This window comes from Mus caroli, chromosome 4, assembly GCF_900094665.2.
Source record: "Mus caroli chromosome 4, CAROLI_EIJ_v1.1, whole genome shotgun sequence".
Lineage (NCBI taxonomy): Eukaryota > Metazoa > Chordata > Mammalia > Rodentia > Muridae > Mus > Mus caroli.
Window position 1 is genome coordinate 107701045 of NC_034573.1, and position 17007 is coordinate 107718051.

Sequence of the window (17007 nt, forward strand, 5' to 3'; positions counted from 1 at the left end):
GGTCACAGAGTGCGGCTCGGGGATTGGACGGCGCTGGGCGTGGGCGTGAAGGGGGGGCGTGGCCCGGTGGCGTCCGGGCCCAGGCGAGGTGAAACTGCGGGAGTTCCGGCGGGAGGCCCGTGCTGACGGCCCGCACCTTCACCATGGCCTCGGCCGAGCTGGATTACAGCATCGAGATCCCGGATCAGCCCTGCTGGAGTCAGAGTATGGAGGGGGATTGGGAAGGTGACCTAACAGCGATGTCCCGCCCGCCCTGCGGTCCCGCCCTCCCTCGGCCCGCCCCCTTCGGGGGTCCCACAGGGCTGGCTAGAGCTTGCGGGGGGGGGGGGGCTCCGAGTCCCGCCCCCCGTGCCCCGCCCCCAGTCGACTGAGGGTCTTTCTGTTCCACGCCAGGTTCTCAAGGGCAATGTTCTGCATCCCTTTGTAGCTGGAGGCCCTTCAAGCTTCATTCTAATTCTTTTGTTTTGGATTGTCGCTCCTCATTTGCAAGTGTGGCTAGGCCCATCTTTCATTTTTGCAGACTGATTGGATTCCTGGGGGAGCCTCTGGTCCTCAGAAAAGCCAAGGGACTCAGCAAGCCTAGTCCTGCCCTTCTCAGCTCACCCTGGCAGTGGTTAACACAACGGTCGGTTAGGCCCGGTCGAATTCTGTTGAAATCCTATCCCTTTAATAATTGGATGACCTTCGGCAAACTTTCAACTTTGAATTTTAGTCGGCCAATGCTTCTGCTCTTTGGTGTTTCCAGCCCACTGCCCCGCACTTGTCCAGCTCATCATAAAGTTTAGCTAGGGGGTGCTTCCTTCAAAAGCCTCCCCAGAGCCCGGTGGTGGTGGCACACACCTTTAATCCCAGCACTTGGGAGGCAGAGCAAAGCTGGAGCAAAGCTGAGGAAAAATTGCTGGTTGCACAACTGAGATTATTTGTGTAAAGGACTTGGCATGAATCCTGATGGAAGTGAGCTTAGTAGTTGGCATTTAAACTTAACGTGTGTGTGTGTGTGAGAGTGTGTGTGTTTAACCCTCCTAAGGCCATATCATTAAAAAAGATGTGTGGGAGGCCTCCTAAGATTAGTAGCTTGTAAAGCAGTGTAAGTTGTTGGATCAGAGAATGGAAGGTTGTTCCCTTTGGAGACTGTTGGAAACTGGGGCAGAGGAGGCTTGGAGTACAGGTTGGCCAATGCTTCTGCTCTTTGGTGTTTCCAGTCCACTGCCCCGCACTTGTCCAGCTCATCATAAAGTTTAGCTAGGGGGTGCTTCCTTCAAAAGCCTCCCCAGAGCCGGGCGGTGGTGGCACACACCTTTAATCCCAGCACTTGGGAGGCAGAGGCAGGCGGATTTCTGAGTTCGAGGTCAGCCTAGTCTACAGAGTGAGTTCCAGGACAGCCAGGACTACACAGAGAAACCCTGTCTCAAAAAACCAAAATAAATAAATAAATAAAATTTAAAAAGCCTCCCCAGGCCTCCCTTCCTAGGCCCTCCTGTCCCACTGTGTGTTCTTGCTTGGAGTCTATCTAGGACGGGGCAGGAGCCTCTCATCTCCCAAAGCATGAAGGAAGGACTGCCCTATCTGTTTCTCCCTAGAGGTGGATCGTTGGGCTTAAAGATGTGAAAGGACTTTTGAAGAATTTTTGACAATAGCATTAGATGAAGTCAGTTACTATTTCTGTCTTGGTAGAGCCATCAGCTGCAAAGGGCTGGTTCTCCATTCTGCATGGCCAGGAGGGTAGGGATTCTCTCTCCCCACGTGGGTAGAGACAGTCTTATTTATTTAGGCAGGACTGGGGGATTGAACGCAGGGCCTCATGCGTGCTAAGGCAAGTGCTTTACCACTATGTCATACTCAGCCCGCATTAACTTTGATTACATATTTATTTATTTGTGTGTGTGCATGCACACCATAGTGTATGTGCACGGGTCAGAGGACAGTTGGTGGCAGTTGGTTCTCTTTCTTCTGGGTGGGCTGGAGCACTAGCTCAGGTCCTGTGGTCTATCAGTAAGTGCTTCTCCCAGCTCAGCCTTCCTTTTATGACAGTTGTCTTGACTGGCCTTGAACTTACTCGACTGGCCTTGAACTTACTCTGTAGCCCAAAAGAGCTTGAAATTGCAATTACCCTTTAATCTTTCCCAGTAGCTAACGTTCCAGGCCTGTTGTAGAAATTGTTAGAAAGCACTTCCTATTGAGCCACAGCAGCCTCACATCCCTTCTGCTCAGTTCAGCTTTTGCTGTGTCCCTGCCTTGGGCGAGTTATTGGCACCTCAAGCGATTCATGTTCCGGTGCCCTGCAGAGAGCTGTGGTTTTCTGGAGGGAGGGGATGTGGAAGCAGATGGTTTTGCAATGATGTGGATGCTATCTAGAAAGTAAGCCTTCTTCCTCTGGAAGGGACAGCGTTCCTGCTTCCTCAAACCTTTCCTCCAAGAGGAAGTACCTCCAGGGCTCACGGTTGTTTCCACTGCTTCCCTCTCATGGTGCATGCCCCAGACTTAAGCCAGAGGTCATGGAATGTTTCCTTAACCCTAACCCTAATCCTAACCCTAACCCTGACCCTAACAGGTGCACTGCGGGCTCTGAAACCTCTGGCTTCTCCTCTGCAGAGAGCTCCTCTACAGGTTGACCTGGCTACACAGAATTACTTTCCTGGAAGGCTGGGGGCAGAGATTGCCCTTCCTCTGTGCTTAGTGTTTAGTGAGGAAGTGTGTAGGACTGTCAGTCATATTTCGGTTTGGGAACTGCCTCCCTCCCAATAGGAAGTCAAAGCCACAGAGCCAGGCTCTGCACTGAATTGGCAGCAAGGTGAGCAGCCAGTGGAGCGGTGGGCTGCAGTCATTTGGAGCCCTGGGCTTTGTGGGTCAGGCTGGGCAGACTGTCTTCCCACACCCCACTGACCCTGCAGAGTTCACAGAGAATCTCACGGCAGGAATCTCATCCTCAGATTTGGCCGTCACACAGGCAACTTGAGGGGTTTCAGACTTTATTGTGGGCCTTCCTTCTGTGTGTTACTGGTAAGGGTTAAGTAATGTAGCCATATCATTACGCTCAGGAAGTTATTGCTGGCACCAGGGAGCAGTGCTGGGTCCCCTCCATCATGAGGGGCCTGTGTTGAAGGTGTAGAGCTTCCAAGGGCTGGCAGGTCCCTGGCCAACAGCAGAAAGTGCCAAAGGAAAGGTACTGGAAGAGAACCAAGGAGGGAGGAGCTGCAGAGGGCAGGAGCCTAAGAGAGACTGTGGAGAGAGAGCTCTGCACTGTGGAGAGTCAAGGAACTCAAGAGGTGGCCAGGTATAGAGGCATCACATAGAGGAGGCTGAGGCAGGAGGATTGCAGTTTCAAGGTTAGTCTGAGCAGGACTCTGTCTCAAAAGAAAAAGGAAGGAAGGAAGGAAGGAAGGAAGGATGGAAGGAAGGGACAGTTAATATTTGTTCCTCTTCTTACCTGTAGACCCCCAAGGGCTGCTGTGACTGCCACCTTCTTCCAAAGTGTTCCATTCACTTATTTTAAAACCACTGAACCTAGCCAGGTGTGGAGGTGCACACCTTTAATCCTGGTGCTCGGGAGGCAGAGGCAGATGGATCTCTGACTTGGCTAGTCTGGTTTACAGAACAAGTTCCAGGGCAACCAAGACTACATAGAGAAACCCTGTCTCAAAAACACCAAAAAGCAAAACAAAACAACACAACACTGAACACTTCATGTATCTCCTGTCCTTTGTGCAGGGGCCAAGCGGATCTTCTCTGTGATCGGTCCAGTTTCAGTGTTGTTGAAGCACAAATTTTATTGATTTTTGAACTCTCCTACCTCTTCTTTCATCCATTAACAAGCCAGTTAAAACCTCTTTCCTAGCTGGGTGGTGGTGGCGCACATCTTTAATCCCTGTGCACTCGGGAGGCAGAGGCAGGTGGGTCTCTGTGAGTTTGAGGCCAGCCTGGTCTACAGAGTGAGTTCCAGGATAGCCAGGGCTACACAGAGAAACCCTGTCTCAAAGAAAATAAAGCAACCCCCAACTCCAAAAGAGAAAAAATGAAACAAAACAAAACAAAAAACTTCTTCCCAGGGGCCTGCTGCGTGCCTGTCTGTTCCAGGCCTTGCACCTGAAGTCTGGGCCCAGGGTGCTTGTCATGATTGTCATCTTCCACTGTGACCATGCTGTCCCCCATCCTCATGCCAGCCCTCTGGGAGACCCCTTTCGTGATGTCTTTAATCTTCACCATCACCCTGGGAGGAGGGGTACCCTTAGTCGACTTTCACAGCTGAGAGACAGATGGACAGACGGACAGATGCGAGGTATACGGCTTCCCAGTCACACTTTTCCACCTGCGCGCCTCACCTCAGAGCTTGTGAAGGTGAACCTTTTGGCTGCCATGAGGAAGGACTGTGGGAGTGCCATGCCACAGCAAAGGCTGCACACAAAGTAAGGGTGTCCGCTGAAGTATTTTTATTATAGCCTCAGACTGGGAACGACATCATGTCCAATAATAGGAGATTGGTCACCATAAAGTATGAGAGCATTCTACAGTTACTCGGCAGCCACTGAAAATGATGGTGTAAAAATACATAAACTGACGGGAGAGATGGTAATGGTATTTTGCAGAGCAGAGGAAAGCAGGCAGCAGAGAGTGTGACTCCCATTTATTAGATATTCATTTCCTGCTTTTTCTACAGCAGACATGTAACAAGGATTGAACTCTCTGAGGCAATACACCGTTGAGGTTTCTGTGGTGATCTTGCTGAGGTTTTTTTTTTTTTTTCAGCGTTAGTCCCATTTCACAGATGGAGGAACTGGAAAGTAAAGGACTATACCTTAGGTCTGTTTCACAGTCACAGAGTTAAGAGATGTGGAGAGACGTATGGCTTTATACAGTGTAGATTCTTAAATGGGATGCAATTCTACTGTTCTTTCAAAATCTAAGTTTAAAATAATTTGGATTAAATTCAGGAGCAGCGAGACTCTAGAAAGGAATTTTGGGGAGTAGAGAAACCGGGGACTCGTTTTCTTGCTTGTGGTTAAGAACACATGGGCTCCTTGTGTTTTGCTTCTAGCTTCCCATTAAGAACAGCCAGTGTCAGGTGAGCCCTCTCTCTGTCCTGGCTACACGCCCCTGGGATGTATGCAATCTAATTTATACTTTAGTTTATGACTTGAACTGCTTGCTGTACAGCAGATGGATTTGTAATTCCTGTGTTTCTAGTGTCCTGTTAGTCCCTGACAGATGACAGGCAGCCCGGAGATTGAGTTATTTTGTAGCACGCTGAGGAAGTGTCAGGGTAGAAAGGAATGTGTCTTCATTGCCCAGGCTTCGGGGTATCCATGAGCACACTGCCTTCGCTGCTTTGGTGGAACCGCCTTCCCTGCTGGCATTTTGAAATGGTATTGTAACATTCCTCAAGAAATTGGTACCTTCTGCTTTGAAATCATTTTTTGTTGTGGCAGTATTCCAAGGTCTTACACAGGATAGGCCAGTTCTATCCCTGAGCACCCCAGCCCCATATTTGTTTTAGAAAATGCATTTAAAAAGTCATGGAAAAAAATACCTGTAAGCTGGCTGGGGTGCACAGCTGTGACCCCTCATTTAGGATCGAAGGGCAAGAGGACCAGAAGTTCAAGGTGGTAACAAGTCCAAGGCTGTGAGGGAGACCATGTCTCAAAAAACAAATCGCCTCTAACTCAGAAGTATTTACCACTAATATTTGATGTTTTTTGCCATGTATACAATGGTCATATGTACATTTAAAGGATATTATTTTGTGATAGTACTTTGCAGCTTGTTTTTTTCTGTTACTATTTTTAAACATCATATGTAATTTACATATCATAAAATTCATCTTTTTAAAATGAAAAAATTTATTATTATTATTTTTTAGTATATTCACATAGTTGTGAAAACACCAATAGGATCCAATTCTAGAAATATTCACACTGGAAAAGAAATCTTAGGCTCACTAATGGTCACTCCCCGCTCCTCCTCTTAGCTGTTGACAACCACGTATCTGCCTTCTGTCTCTATCGATTTGCCTTTTCTGGCTGTTTTGTATGAATGGAATCATATGATACTTGACCTTTTAGGCCCAGCTCCTTTCACGTAGCATGGTGTGTTTAAGGCTCATCTATACTGCAGGTAGCACTGCATTCTTTATGGCTGAATAGTATTCCATTGTATGGATACATTCACATTCTACAATGAAAACTGAAATCCAAGTTTCTGTGTGGACCATTGTTTTCAGTTCCTGTCTTAGGAGTGAATTATTGGGTCACAAATAACTCAATGATTGATTTTTGTTGTTTGGAGGTAGAGTCTTTGTCTTAGTTAGGGTTTCTGTTTATGTGATGAAACACCATGACCAAAGCAACTTAGGGAGGAAGGGGTTTATTTGGCTTTAGCTTCCACATCATTGTTCATCACTGGAGGAAGTCAGGACAGGAACTAAAGCGGGGCTGGTTCCTGGAGGCAGGAGCTGATGCGGAGGCCATGGGGCATGTTGCTTAGCGGCTTGCTCCTCATGGCTTGCCCAGCCTGCTTTCTTATAGAACCACATCCACCAGCCCAGGGATGGAGCCACCCACATTGGCCTGGGCTGGGCCCTCCGCCGTGGATCACTAGCTGAGAAAATTCCCTACAGGTGCATTGATGGAGGCATTTTTCTCAACTGAGGTTCTTTCTGATGAGTCTAGCTTATGTCAAGTTGACATAAAACTAACCATCACTAGTTTGCGCTGTGCATGCCAGGCCGACTTAAAATTTGCTTGGCAGCCCAGGTTTTACTTGAACTCACAGGTCTCCCGATTCTACCTGGAAAGCGCTGGGGTTATAGTACGTTTCAGTTCTGGGCGGAACCGCCAGGCTGTTGTCTATAACGATTGTACTAGTCTCCTCCGTCTACAGGAGTGTGTGAAGGCTCTGTTTTCTCCTATGGGGTTCGCGATCCTGATCCTCTGACTCTTTGTTTTAGCTCTTCTCAGAAGCATAAAGTGGTGTTTCCTTGTAGCTTTGACGTTCATTTCCCTAACGACCGTGAAGCTAAACCACTTTCCATGTACTCATGACCAGTGGAGAAAGAAGGCTAACTGTAGGAGTAGGATGATATGAGGATGTAAGCACCCATGCGATCAGCTGGGGATGGCTGCGCATGCGCACGCACGTACGTACGTACATACGCAAACACGCAGGATCCTATAACCCCAACTTTGGGGCCAGTGGAGTGGGCGGTGGAGACAAGAGGATCAGTGGGGATCCCTGGCCGCCAGCTTTGCCCCAGGCTCACTTAGAGGCCCTGCCTCAAGGGAATAAGGTGGCGAGTGACAGAGAGCTCTTGATGTCCTTCTCTGGCTTCCATATGTGTGTATGGGTGCCTATGCCTATACAAGTGTGCGTACCATATACACATATACCATAATCACACATATACAGAAGCATTCACTGAAGCATTCTCTCCCCCTCTCTCTGCTCTCTCCCCCTTTGGGTACACACACGCACGCATGCACGCACATACACTTTTTGTTTTTAGATTGTAAAAGTTTTAAAATGTGTTGAGTACAAGTACCATATCAAAGGTGTGGTTTATAGTCTGAGGCGTTTCCTCTCCTCTCTCCTCCTTCTTTCCCCCCTCCCCCTTCTCTCTCTCTTCTCTTTTCTTTCCTTCCTTCCTTCCTTCCTTCCTTCCTTCCTTCCTTCCTTCTTCCTTCCTGGAAGATGCCCTTTAAAGTATAAAGTTTGGGCTTGGAGAGATGGACTAGAGGCTAAGAACACTTGTTGCTTGTGCAGAACCCTCAGTTTCTGTATCTGCCACCCATCTGGAGGCTCACAGGCACCTGTAATTGGAGTTCCAGGGAATCCAGCGCCCCCTTCTGGCCTCTGAGCACCAGGCGCACACACGATGCACAAACGTAAAATAGAAATAAGCAAGTGAAAAGCACAGAGCTGAGAGGTCCGAGCTCACCTGCCTTGTAGGTTGTCTGTGCCTTTGCTGCCACGGCCCCAAAATTGTTGCCTAGTTATGGTCATGGAGATGTGCTCCTCTCTAAAAAAATATTTTATTCTATGCGTTTTGCATACATGCTTGTCTGTGCACCACTCATGTGCCTGGCGCCCATAGAGCTCAGAAGACGGCATTGGATCCCCTGGAACTGGGGTTAAAGATGGTTGTGAGCTGCTACGTGGGTGCTGGAAATCAAACTCAAGTTCTTTAAGTGTGCCTAACCGCTGAGCTATCTCTCCAGCCCTAAGATTTATAGTTTTAATTCTTTTATTTGAGACAGGGTCTCACTATGGAGCTGTGGCTGGTCTGAAATTGAGTCTTCCGGAAGAACAGATAGTGCTCTTAATCACCGAGCCATCTCTTCAGCCTCTAGTTTTAATTCTTATATTGAGGTCTGTGACCTGCTGAAGCTTCACGTGCCACCACTCCCAGCCTGTGACTGTCGCCTCCTCTCATTCTGGGCTTGTGGTGCTAAACTCGGTAGATGTCATTTCCTGCATAGCAGAACCTGCTGGCTAAGGAGAGAGAGATAGACACTAAACAAGACAGCTGTTTAAATCTACAGTAGTCAGTAACGAATTGGATCATGCCTGTTCCAGGGTTTTCATTTGCTCTTTATTGCTATGGAATCAAACCCTAACTGAGTGGAATCAGGTCCCAGCCCTACTCTTGGCCGCTCTCCGTCTCCTCCAGGGTCCCAGTCTAAGGTCTGCCTACTGTGACCCAGGTGGCTATCATAACCTGACCCTTTACATGTCCTCTGTCCAGCCTGCATGCTCCCTTGGGACCTTTAAGCCACTGTAACAAACATGACTTCCTCTGGCCGACCTTTCTTGGTCACTATCGATTTCCAAGCCATATTTCTTCATCATCTTCATCATCATCATCATGGGCTGGAGAGATGTCTCAGTGGTTAAGAGGAGCACTGTCTGCTCTTCCAAAGGTCCAGAGTTCTATTCCCAGCAACCACATGGTGGCTCACAACCATCTGTAATGGGATCTGATGCCCTCTTCTGGTGGGTCTGAAGATAATCACAGTGTACTCATACAATAAATGAATCTTGAAAAAAAGTAATGCCTTTATAGAATATTTAGGTATAGACTCCAAAGGGACAGCTAGGGGTAAAAGTTCATAGTAGAAGGCTTGCCTTTCATGCACATGGTACTGGGTTCCGTTCCCAGCATCACAAAGAAGCAGAAGCTAATGTTGATACATAGGGCAGTGTGCACACCTTCCACCCCCACTCCCATCCCATGAGGCACACGTTGGGTACAGGAGCTGGAGAGCAGAGAGACATGTTCTTTCTCTCTAAGAGCAGGAGGGGAGTACTAGGCTCCGGGAGTCTGCAGCGTTGTCCACGGCACCGGCACTGATGTCTTCATAGAGAAATATCTTGAGAATCACCCTGCCTAGGGAACTAACAGATATCCCACCCCAGAGCTGGGCAGAGTTCCACGTCCCAGTGTTGGAGGGACAGTCTGGAGAATCTGCAGAACCTGCTCAAATCTCTGTGTAGAAATGCTCTTCCTGTGCTTCTGAGGGGCTGGCCTTGTCTTGTGGCAAGGCCACGAAATCCAGTGGCCTGAGCTCAGAGAGTCATCTGGTGGGAGTAGGTAGTTGTTGGTTTAACCCAGGAGCCTGCAAGGCCTGTGCTTGGAGGTGGACAAGATTGGGCTGGTCCCCTCCCCTCCCCACGTAGTTCAGGTCCTCAGGTACTGCCCTGGCAGAAGATATAGGGGTACAGGGATAAGAATGGCTGTGACTGACTGGAGGCACCTGAGTTCTTGGAGCCTGAGAGGGATGGCAGATGTCAGCAAGGGACTGAGGAGGGTCTGGTCTAGTTCCATCTGGCCTAGAGCCCTGCGGGTGCGGGCAGTTAATCTCTGAAGGCCAGAGTCGCCGCTTCTGGAGAGCAGGAACATTGAACTTTTCAATCACACTAATTTCCACAGGAAATTGTTGTCTTCCTTTTGTCCAAAGGTTAGTGATTTATATTTACCATCTTCTTAACTAGCCTTGAAATTTACTGTTGCTAGGTCACCACCAGCATCAATAAATTTCAGGTGTCGGCTGAGCAGAGCCAAGCCGCTTGGTCCTTGGAAGGGTGCATAACTAGCCCCTTTTAAAGGTTGGCTGTCTAGCTACAGTCCTCATGCAAATGTCCCACAGAGGGGTGTCACCTACCTCCCGGGGGAAATGAGGTAGGTAGAGATGGTTTTAGGGAAGTCTCATCAGACATGCATGGTGCAGGCAGCTAACTTTGCTCTAAGTACATCACTGAAGGAGGCATGCTTCCAGCTATGGACGGGGCTGAGCCTGGAGGTGCTCAGGGTGCAGAGCAGGGGTCACATAGCATACCTGCCTATGGTGTTACCAGGTTAAACTTGGTGAATTCAGGCTGCAGCATTCTCTTGGCAGCATGGTGGAGCAGTGGCTGGAGTCAGGCCGCCTCCTGCCCTGCTTCTGTCATTTTTTGTTTTTCTGTCAGTTCTTTTGTTATTATTATTTATATATTAAGAGGGGAGAGTGTCTCGTGTACCCCAGGCTGACTTTGAACCCTGACCTTCCTCTCTAGCTGAGGACAACCTGGAACTTCCGATCCTCCTGCCGCCACTTCCGGAGAACTAGGGCCATTCTAGGTGTGCAACAGCGTGCTTAGTTTTGCTCTGTGATCCTGTGGGTCTAAGCCAGGACCCTGAGCATGCTAGGCAGGCTGTCTGTCAACTGAGCTATGCCCTAAGCCCTCGAAGCTTCCCCCTTAAGATCGTTCCCCCCCCCCCCCAATGTGTTCACAGAGCAGAACAGAGGCTAGCAAACGCCTTCTGCACAGTCATAGTTTAGGCTCTGTGAGCCACCAATCTTTTTTGTAGGCAGTCATCTGTGAGATTACATCTGAAGGGAGCCATAGACAATAGATAGGCTGGGCAAGAACGGCTATGTGCTCATGTGACTATTTATTTTGAGACGGGGTCTTCTGTGGCAAAGGCTAGTCTCAAACTCACTACTTCTGATTCACTTTCCAAGTGCTGAGGTAGCAGACATGTTCTGCCGTGCTGTGTGTATCATGCTGGGGAGTGAAGCCATAGTCTTTTGTTTTGTTTTGTTTTGTTTTGTTTTGTTTTGTTTTGTTTTGTTTTTCGAGACAGGGTTCCTCTGTGTATCCTTGCTGTCCTGGAACTCACTTTGTAGACCAGGCTGGCCTCGAACTCAGAAATCCACCTGCCTCTGCCTCTCAAGTGCTGGGATTAAAGGCGTGCGCCACCACGCCCGGCGAAGCCATAGTCTTACACATGCTAGGCCAACACTCTGCTAAATGCACTATATTCCAGATCCCTATCAAGACTCCATGTGTACATGTGTGTGTGTGTACACCTACATACCTCCACATGCATGCTCACATGTAGGATTGAACCCACAGCTTTATTCAGGCCAGGCAAGGTCTTTGCCACTGATCCATAGTCCCAGACATTAAATGAGACTTTTTGTAAATTTACAGGTACTTATTCTTTTCAAGATAGGGTTCTAGGCCATTTAGGACTATAGTAAGACCTTGTCTCAAAAAAAAAAAAAAAAAAAAAAAAAAAGGAAGAAGAAGTAATAGAGCTGGCTCTGTGGGGCCCTCAGCCTGAAGCCATTTTCTGGAACTGGAAAGGAGCCCATGGGTGATGCTGATCAAGCATGAGGACCTGAGTTCACATCCCCAGTTCCCCCAGCAACACTGGGCAGAGCTCGCACAGCTGTGATCCCAGGGTTAGGGAGAGGCGGAGGTGGGGGGGGTATGGGGGATGAGGGATCCTGGAGCTCTTTGGCTGGCCAGCCTAGATGAGTCCGTGAGCTCCAAGTGTACTGAAAGACTGTCTCCACAAACTAGGTAGCGAGTGATTGAGAAAGATACGAAGGTTGACCTCTAGTTTCCACAGTGTCTGTGCACATCACATGAACAATCACATACACCATACATGACATCACATGGACAAACACATACACAATACACACATGACATCACAAGGACAATTACATACACCATACACATGTGACATCACACATGGACAATTACATACACCATTCACACATAACATTTAATGGGGGGCTGGTGAGATGACTCAGCGGTTAAGAGCACTGACTGCTCTTCCGAAGGTCCTGAGTTCAAATCCCAGCAACCACATGGTGGCTCACAACCATCCGTAATGAGATCTGACACCCTCTTCTGGTGCATCTAAAGACAGCTACAGTGTACTAATGAATAATAATAAATAAATCTTTAAAAAAAATTTAATGGATAAGCACATACACCATACACACATGGCATCACATGGACAAGCACACATGCCATACACACATGGCATCACATGGACAAGCCCATATACCATTCACACATGGCATCACATGGACAAGCCCATATACCATACACACATGCACCATGTTAGCTCACAGACCATAGAAAAACAGTGGGTTGGCGAGATGGCTCAGTGGGTTAAGACATTGGCTATCAAGGCTAACGACCTGGGTTTGATCCTCAGGATGCATGACAGAAGGAGATCCAGCTCTGACAGGTTGTCCTCTGACTGCCAGACTCATACCCCTTGGCACCAATGTCCCTTCCCATACAAAAAAAATAAATGCAATTTTTAAAAATGGAAGAAAAACCAATTGATTTAGTTCATAGATTATGGTTCCCTGGGCTGGAAGGTGAATTAATTGTCTACAAAGGGCACTCACTTTCTTGTCTTGAGATTCGAGTTACTAAAATATGGTGTCCTCGTGTGGGTTTATCCAGCAATGCTGCGGTACCTCCTCAGAGGCCTAGGAAAAGGCAGTTGGCTGGAAGGATGGAGCCACGTGGACACTGAGTACTTGTTGGTTCCCAGCTCACAGCTCTAGATTGGCCAGAACCCCCAGTCCTGCCTCTGGTGTTGACAGCCCTCATCTGTGTTTCAGAGAACAGACAAGGTGGGAAGGAAGCTGGGAAGCAACAGCCTGTGGTGATTCTCTTGGGCTGGGGAGGCTGCAGGGACAAGAACCTGGCCAAGTATAGTGCTATCTACCACAAAAGGGTGAGTACCGCGGGCAGGCAAGTGTGCCCAGGGGGCGGGCTTCTGCTAACTGGGCTGCTTGGTGGGGAACTTTAAGCTTGGTTGCTTCGCCTTTGGGCTGGAGCAAAAGTTGGTCACCTATGTGGCAGCCCTGGATCTGTACAGGGAAGACCTATGAGGGAGACAGTGGGCTCATGGGCTTTGGTTCTGTGGGCAGTCTGAGAAATAAAGTGGGTCGGTGGTCATAGGGAAGACAGAAGTGCTGGGGGCAGGTGCAGGGACAGCCTCAGGGAAGGGTCGCCACACCCCTGGCAACGAGAAGGTGGGCATGAAGAAAAAAAAGCTTCCCAATGGAAAACTTGATTTTTCTTAGAGAGTAATGCCAGCCTGTCTTATGCTGTAAGGAACGTGTCCTGTTTGCCTTTTGTCGAAAAAGATCTAGTCAGCTACTGTGTGCCGCCTGACGCCACCTTGTCATGTTACTAAGTTTTCATTGCATACCATGTACAGTCCATGTCCAGATACCCAAGTCGAATGTCCAAAGCATCTTACAGAGCTGATATGTCCAGCCCCGGAGTCCCATCCATGTCGCACACTGCAGGCCTCTCCATCCTTCCTTGTGCTCTAAAGAAGGCCTTACTTTTGGCTTACTGGGAAGACTGAGCTGCAAGGGGATATGTGTAAGAGTAGAATCCCACCTGCCGCGGGGTGGGGGAAGGCTAAAAGCCTCTCTGAGATGTTAGCGTTTGGGGGTGTGGGTGGCCTTCAGCAACCCCTTTCAGAGTTTTCAGCGCTTCCACGGCTGGAAGCTCAGGGGTCTCTGAGAGCTGTGCCCGCAGGTCTCCCCTCATTCCTGACAGGTGCCAGCTTTGTCACTTGAGATACTTTTTTTTTTTTAAACTTCTACCATAACCTTTCGAGGTGGGTGTCATCCTAGTTATAGATGGGGGCACAGACAGAGAAAGAGGAAGTAAATTACTCTTTGCCCAGACAGTTAATAAGTGGCAGGGCCAGGAATTAAGTCCAGACCCGTTTGACCCCAGAGCCTGCCCAACTCATGCTCCTGACAGAGAGGCCCTTTGTCTCTAGAACAAATTAATAAGAGGGGTTAAGACCTAGACAAGGTGGTGTCTGGTGCCTCTTCTAACTGACCTTCATGGGGACCTGACCAGAGGTATAAAGGTTCACTTGAGGCAGGCAATAAAAGGACTATGGAAGTTGAAAGTGAGCTTGGGCCTAGAATTTAGCATTTAAGAACAATATTTTCTGTATTTTGAATTTCTTTCATTGTTGTTTTTTTCTGTCCCTCTGTCTCTGTCAGTTTATCTGTCTTTTTCTGGTTTGGAATTTCAAGTTCCAAACCAGCGTGAGAGGTGGTCCAAAGTCCAGGAATCAGATATAATTAAGGGTCAGACCCCCAAATACAGACAGTGTGGACTCTGTTTTCAGGGCCCTGCGACAGGGAAGGGGGAACAGGACTGCGATGTGGAGCTGGCTCATCTGCGCCCTCTGGTGGTCAAGACTGGGTCCTGCATGCCATCTCTCGCTCTCTTGGGGGTGCCTACTTGTGTCTAGGAACTAAGGGCAAGGCACAGTAGCTGCAGCTTGGTGTACCCAATCCCCAAGGCCTTAACTATGCAAGGTCTGGAGTGGTGTTATCCAGGAGGACAGCCACAGAGAAAACGAGAGGGAAGATACTTTCTTTTGGTAGAATCAGATGTCTCCAAAACATGTTCTTAGCTCCAGGCTTCAAAGACCATCCCAGGCTGAAAAGTCTAGACAGCATGAAGCCCGGGGTTTTCGGAAACAGGCCTTGAGTGTACTTCCACTCCTGGGAAGCACCTATGCCTGCAGCTGGCAAGCTAGTTACAACAGAATCCTGTGGAAAGTAGGGCTACTGGGCTCCTTCGGCTAACCTGTGCGTGCGCTTGTCTCTCCAGGGCTGCATTGTGATCCGATACACGGCCCCCTGGCACATGGTCTTCTTCTCTGAGTCCTTGGGCATCCCTTCACTTCGCGTGATAGCCCAGAAGCTGCTGGAGCTCCTCTTTGACTATGAGATTGAGCGGGAACCTCTGCTCTTTCACGTCTTCAGCAATGCCGGCGTCATGCTCTACCGCTACGTGCTGGAGCTCCTACAGACCCACCAGCGCTTCCGCCATTTGCATGTGGTGGGCACCATCTTTGACAGTGGTCCTGGCGATAGCAACCTGATAGGGGCCCTGAGGGCCCTGGCAACCATCCTGGAGCGCCGACCTGCGGTGCTGCGCCTGTTGCTCCTGGCAGCGTTTGCCCTGGTGGTGATCCTGTTTCACTTCCTGCTTGCTCCATTCACTGCCCTCTTCCACACCCACTTCTACGACAGGCTGCAGGACTCAGGCTCCTGCTGGCCTGAACTCTACCTCTACTCTAGAGCTGATAAGGTGGTCTCGGCCAGGGATGTGGAACGTATGGTAGAGGCACGTCTGGCTCACCAGGTCATGGTGCGTGGAGTGGACTTTGTGTCATCTGCGCATGTCAGCCACCTCCGAGACTATCCTACTTACTATACAAGTCTGTGTGTTGACTTCATGCATAATTGTGTCCAATGCTGAGGTCCCGCTCCGGAAATAAACGCCGACACCTCCCTTCAACCTTTATCTATCCTGGGGGCTACTAGCATGGCTTCGCCCTCCAATCACGGGATGGGAGTGGCAGGGCAGGTCTCTGTGGGGCAGCCTTACAGTTACTTGGACAAGTATAGTAGGCTGGTGATTCCTACGGTGTTACGGTGTTTGCGCTCTCTCTCTCTCTCTCTCTCTCTCTCTCTCTCTCTCTCTCTCTCTCTCTCTCTCTCTCTCTCTCGTGTTAGGTGGATGGCTCCAAGCCCAGAATTGTCTTCAAAAATAATGTGGGGTTGAGGAGGGAGCTCAGTTGGTAAATTGCTGGCAGTATAATCATGAGTTCAATCCCAGAACTCACATTAAAGAAAGAAAGAAAGAGAAAGAAAAAGGAAAAAAAAAGAAAAAGAAAAAGAAAAAGCCAGGCATAGTGGCACACACTTAAACTCCCAGCTCTGGGGAGGCAGAGATAGGCAGGTGCCCGGGCTCACTGGCTAACTAACCTAGCCTACTTAGTGAGCCCCAGGCCTGAGAGAGGACCTGTCTCAAGCAGCAAAGTGACAGTGTCTGAGGAGCTGTGCCCTAGGTGACCTCTGCCTCCACAAGCATTTGCACACAAGTGTGCCTTCACACATACAAGCACACACGGAGCTTGTGGTAAGAACCTTAACATAGGAGTTGTTCTTAGCCCAAAGTCCTATATGTCCAGTCGGTGACCCTGCGTGTTAACCATAGGTGTACGGCACCTATACATACAACTCATATAGCTGACTTCTAGTTCTTGGCTATCTTGCATATCCTAGAACTTAAGGATCTTAGAAAATGGAAATGTTTTGTTTTGTTTTGTTTCAAGATGGGGTCTCTCTCAATGTAGTCTTGGCTACCCTGAAATTTGCTCTGTAGACCAGTGTGGCCTCGAACTCACAGATCCGCTTGGCCCTGCCTCCAAAGTGCTGGTTGTTAAAGGCCTGTGCCACCCCACCCGGCTAGGTAATTGAAATTTTATACTTGTTCTCAGAATTAAGTTTTGGTGTGAGGAGGGGGAATGGGTGTGTGTGTGTGTGTGTGTGTGTCTGTCTGTCTGTCTGTGTGTCTTGTAGCCCAGGCTGCCTCAATCTCACTATGTAGCTGAGGATGACTTTGAGCTTGGGAGTCTCTGCCTCCCAGGTCCTGGGATAACAGCCTATGCTAGCGTGCCTGCTTTGAATTTTGAGTTCATGCCTGGAAGGTGCTGCAGAGTAGCAGAGGGAGGCTGGGGAGCAGGTCTGTGACCCCTCTGCAAGGACATAGCCCCGCAGTGGGAAGCCCTGTCCCCACTTGGGCCTGAACCCAGAGAGGCTGTCTCTTGACCTTACGAACTGGGGATCTGAGGCAGACAGCAGCGAGAGCTGAGGATTTGGGGATCTG

At 49.1% G+C, this 17007-nt stretch overlaps 1 protein-coding gene across 2 annotated transcripts; it reads left to right on the forward strand.

The window, feature by feature from the left end:
* The first annotated feature begins 17 nt into the window (after window positions 1-17).
* On the forward strand, window positions 18-15633 carry Tmem53 (transmembrane protein 53). 2 transcript variants are annotated; one of them, XM_021160266.1, is made up of 3 exons: window positions 18-225; window positions 12906-13021; window positions 14941-15633. In XM_021160266.1, the coding sequence occupies exons 1-3, from the start codon at window positions 144-146 to the stop codon at window positions 15592-15594; spliced, it is 852 nt and encodes a 283-aa protein (XP_021015925.1). In that variant the 5' UTR covers window positions 18-143; the 3' UTR covers window positions 15595-15633. The 2 variants fall into 2 exon arrangements, with proteins under 2 accessions (XP_021015925.1, XP_021015926.1); XM_021160267.1 differs by having other exon boundaries at window positions 18-204.
* Window positions 15634-17007: the final 1374 nt, after the last annotated feature.

Bases quoted from the DNA above. Each gene is read 5' to 3' on its own strand.
- Tmem53 (XM_021160266.1), top strand. From the start codon at position 144: ATGGCCTCGGCCGAGCTGGATTACAGCATCGAGATCCCGGATCAGCCC. The intron at 226-12,905 runs GTGACCTAACAG...TCTGTGTTTCAG, and splicing joins TATGGAGGGGGATTGGGAAG to AGAACAGACAAGGTGGGAAG. The intron at 13,022-14,940 runs GTGAGTACCGCG...TTGTCTCTCCAG, and splicing joins GTGCTATCTACCACAAAAGG to GGCTGCATTGTGATCCGATA.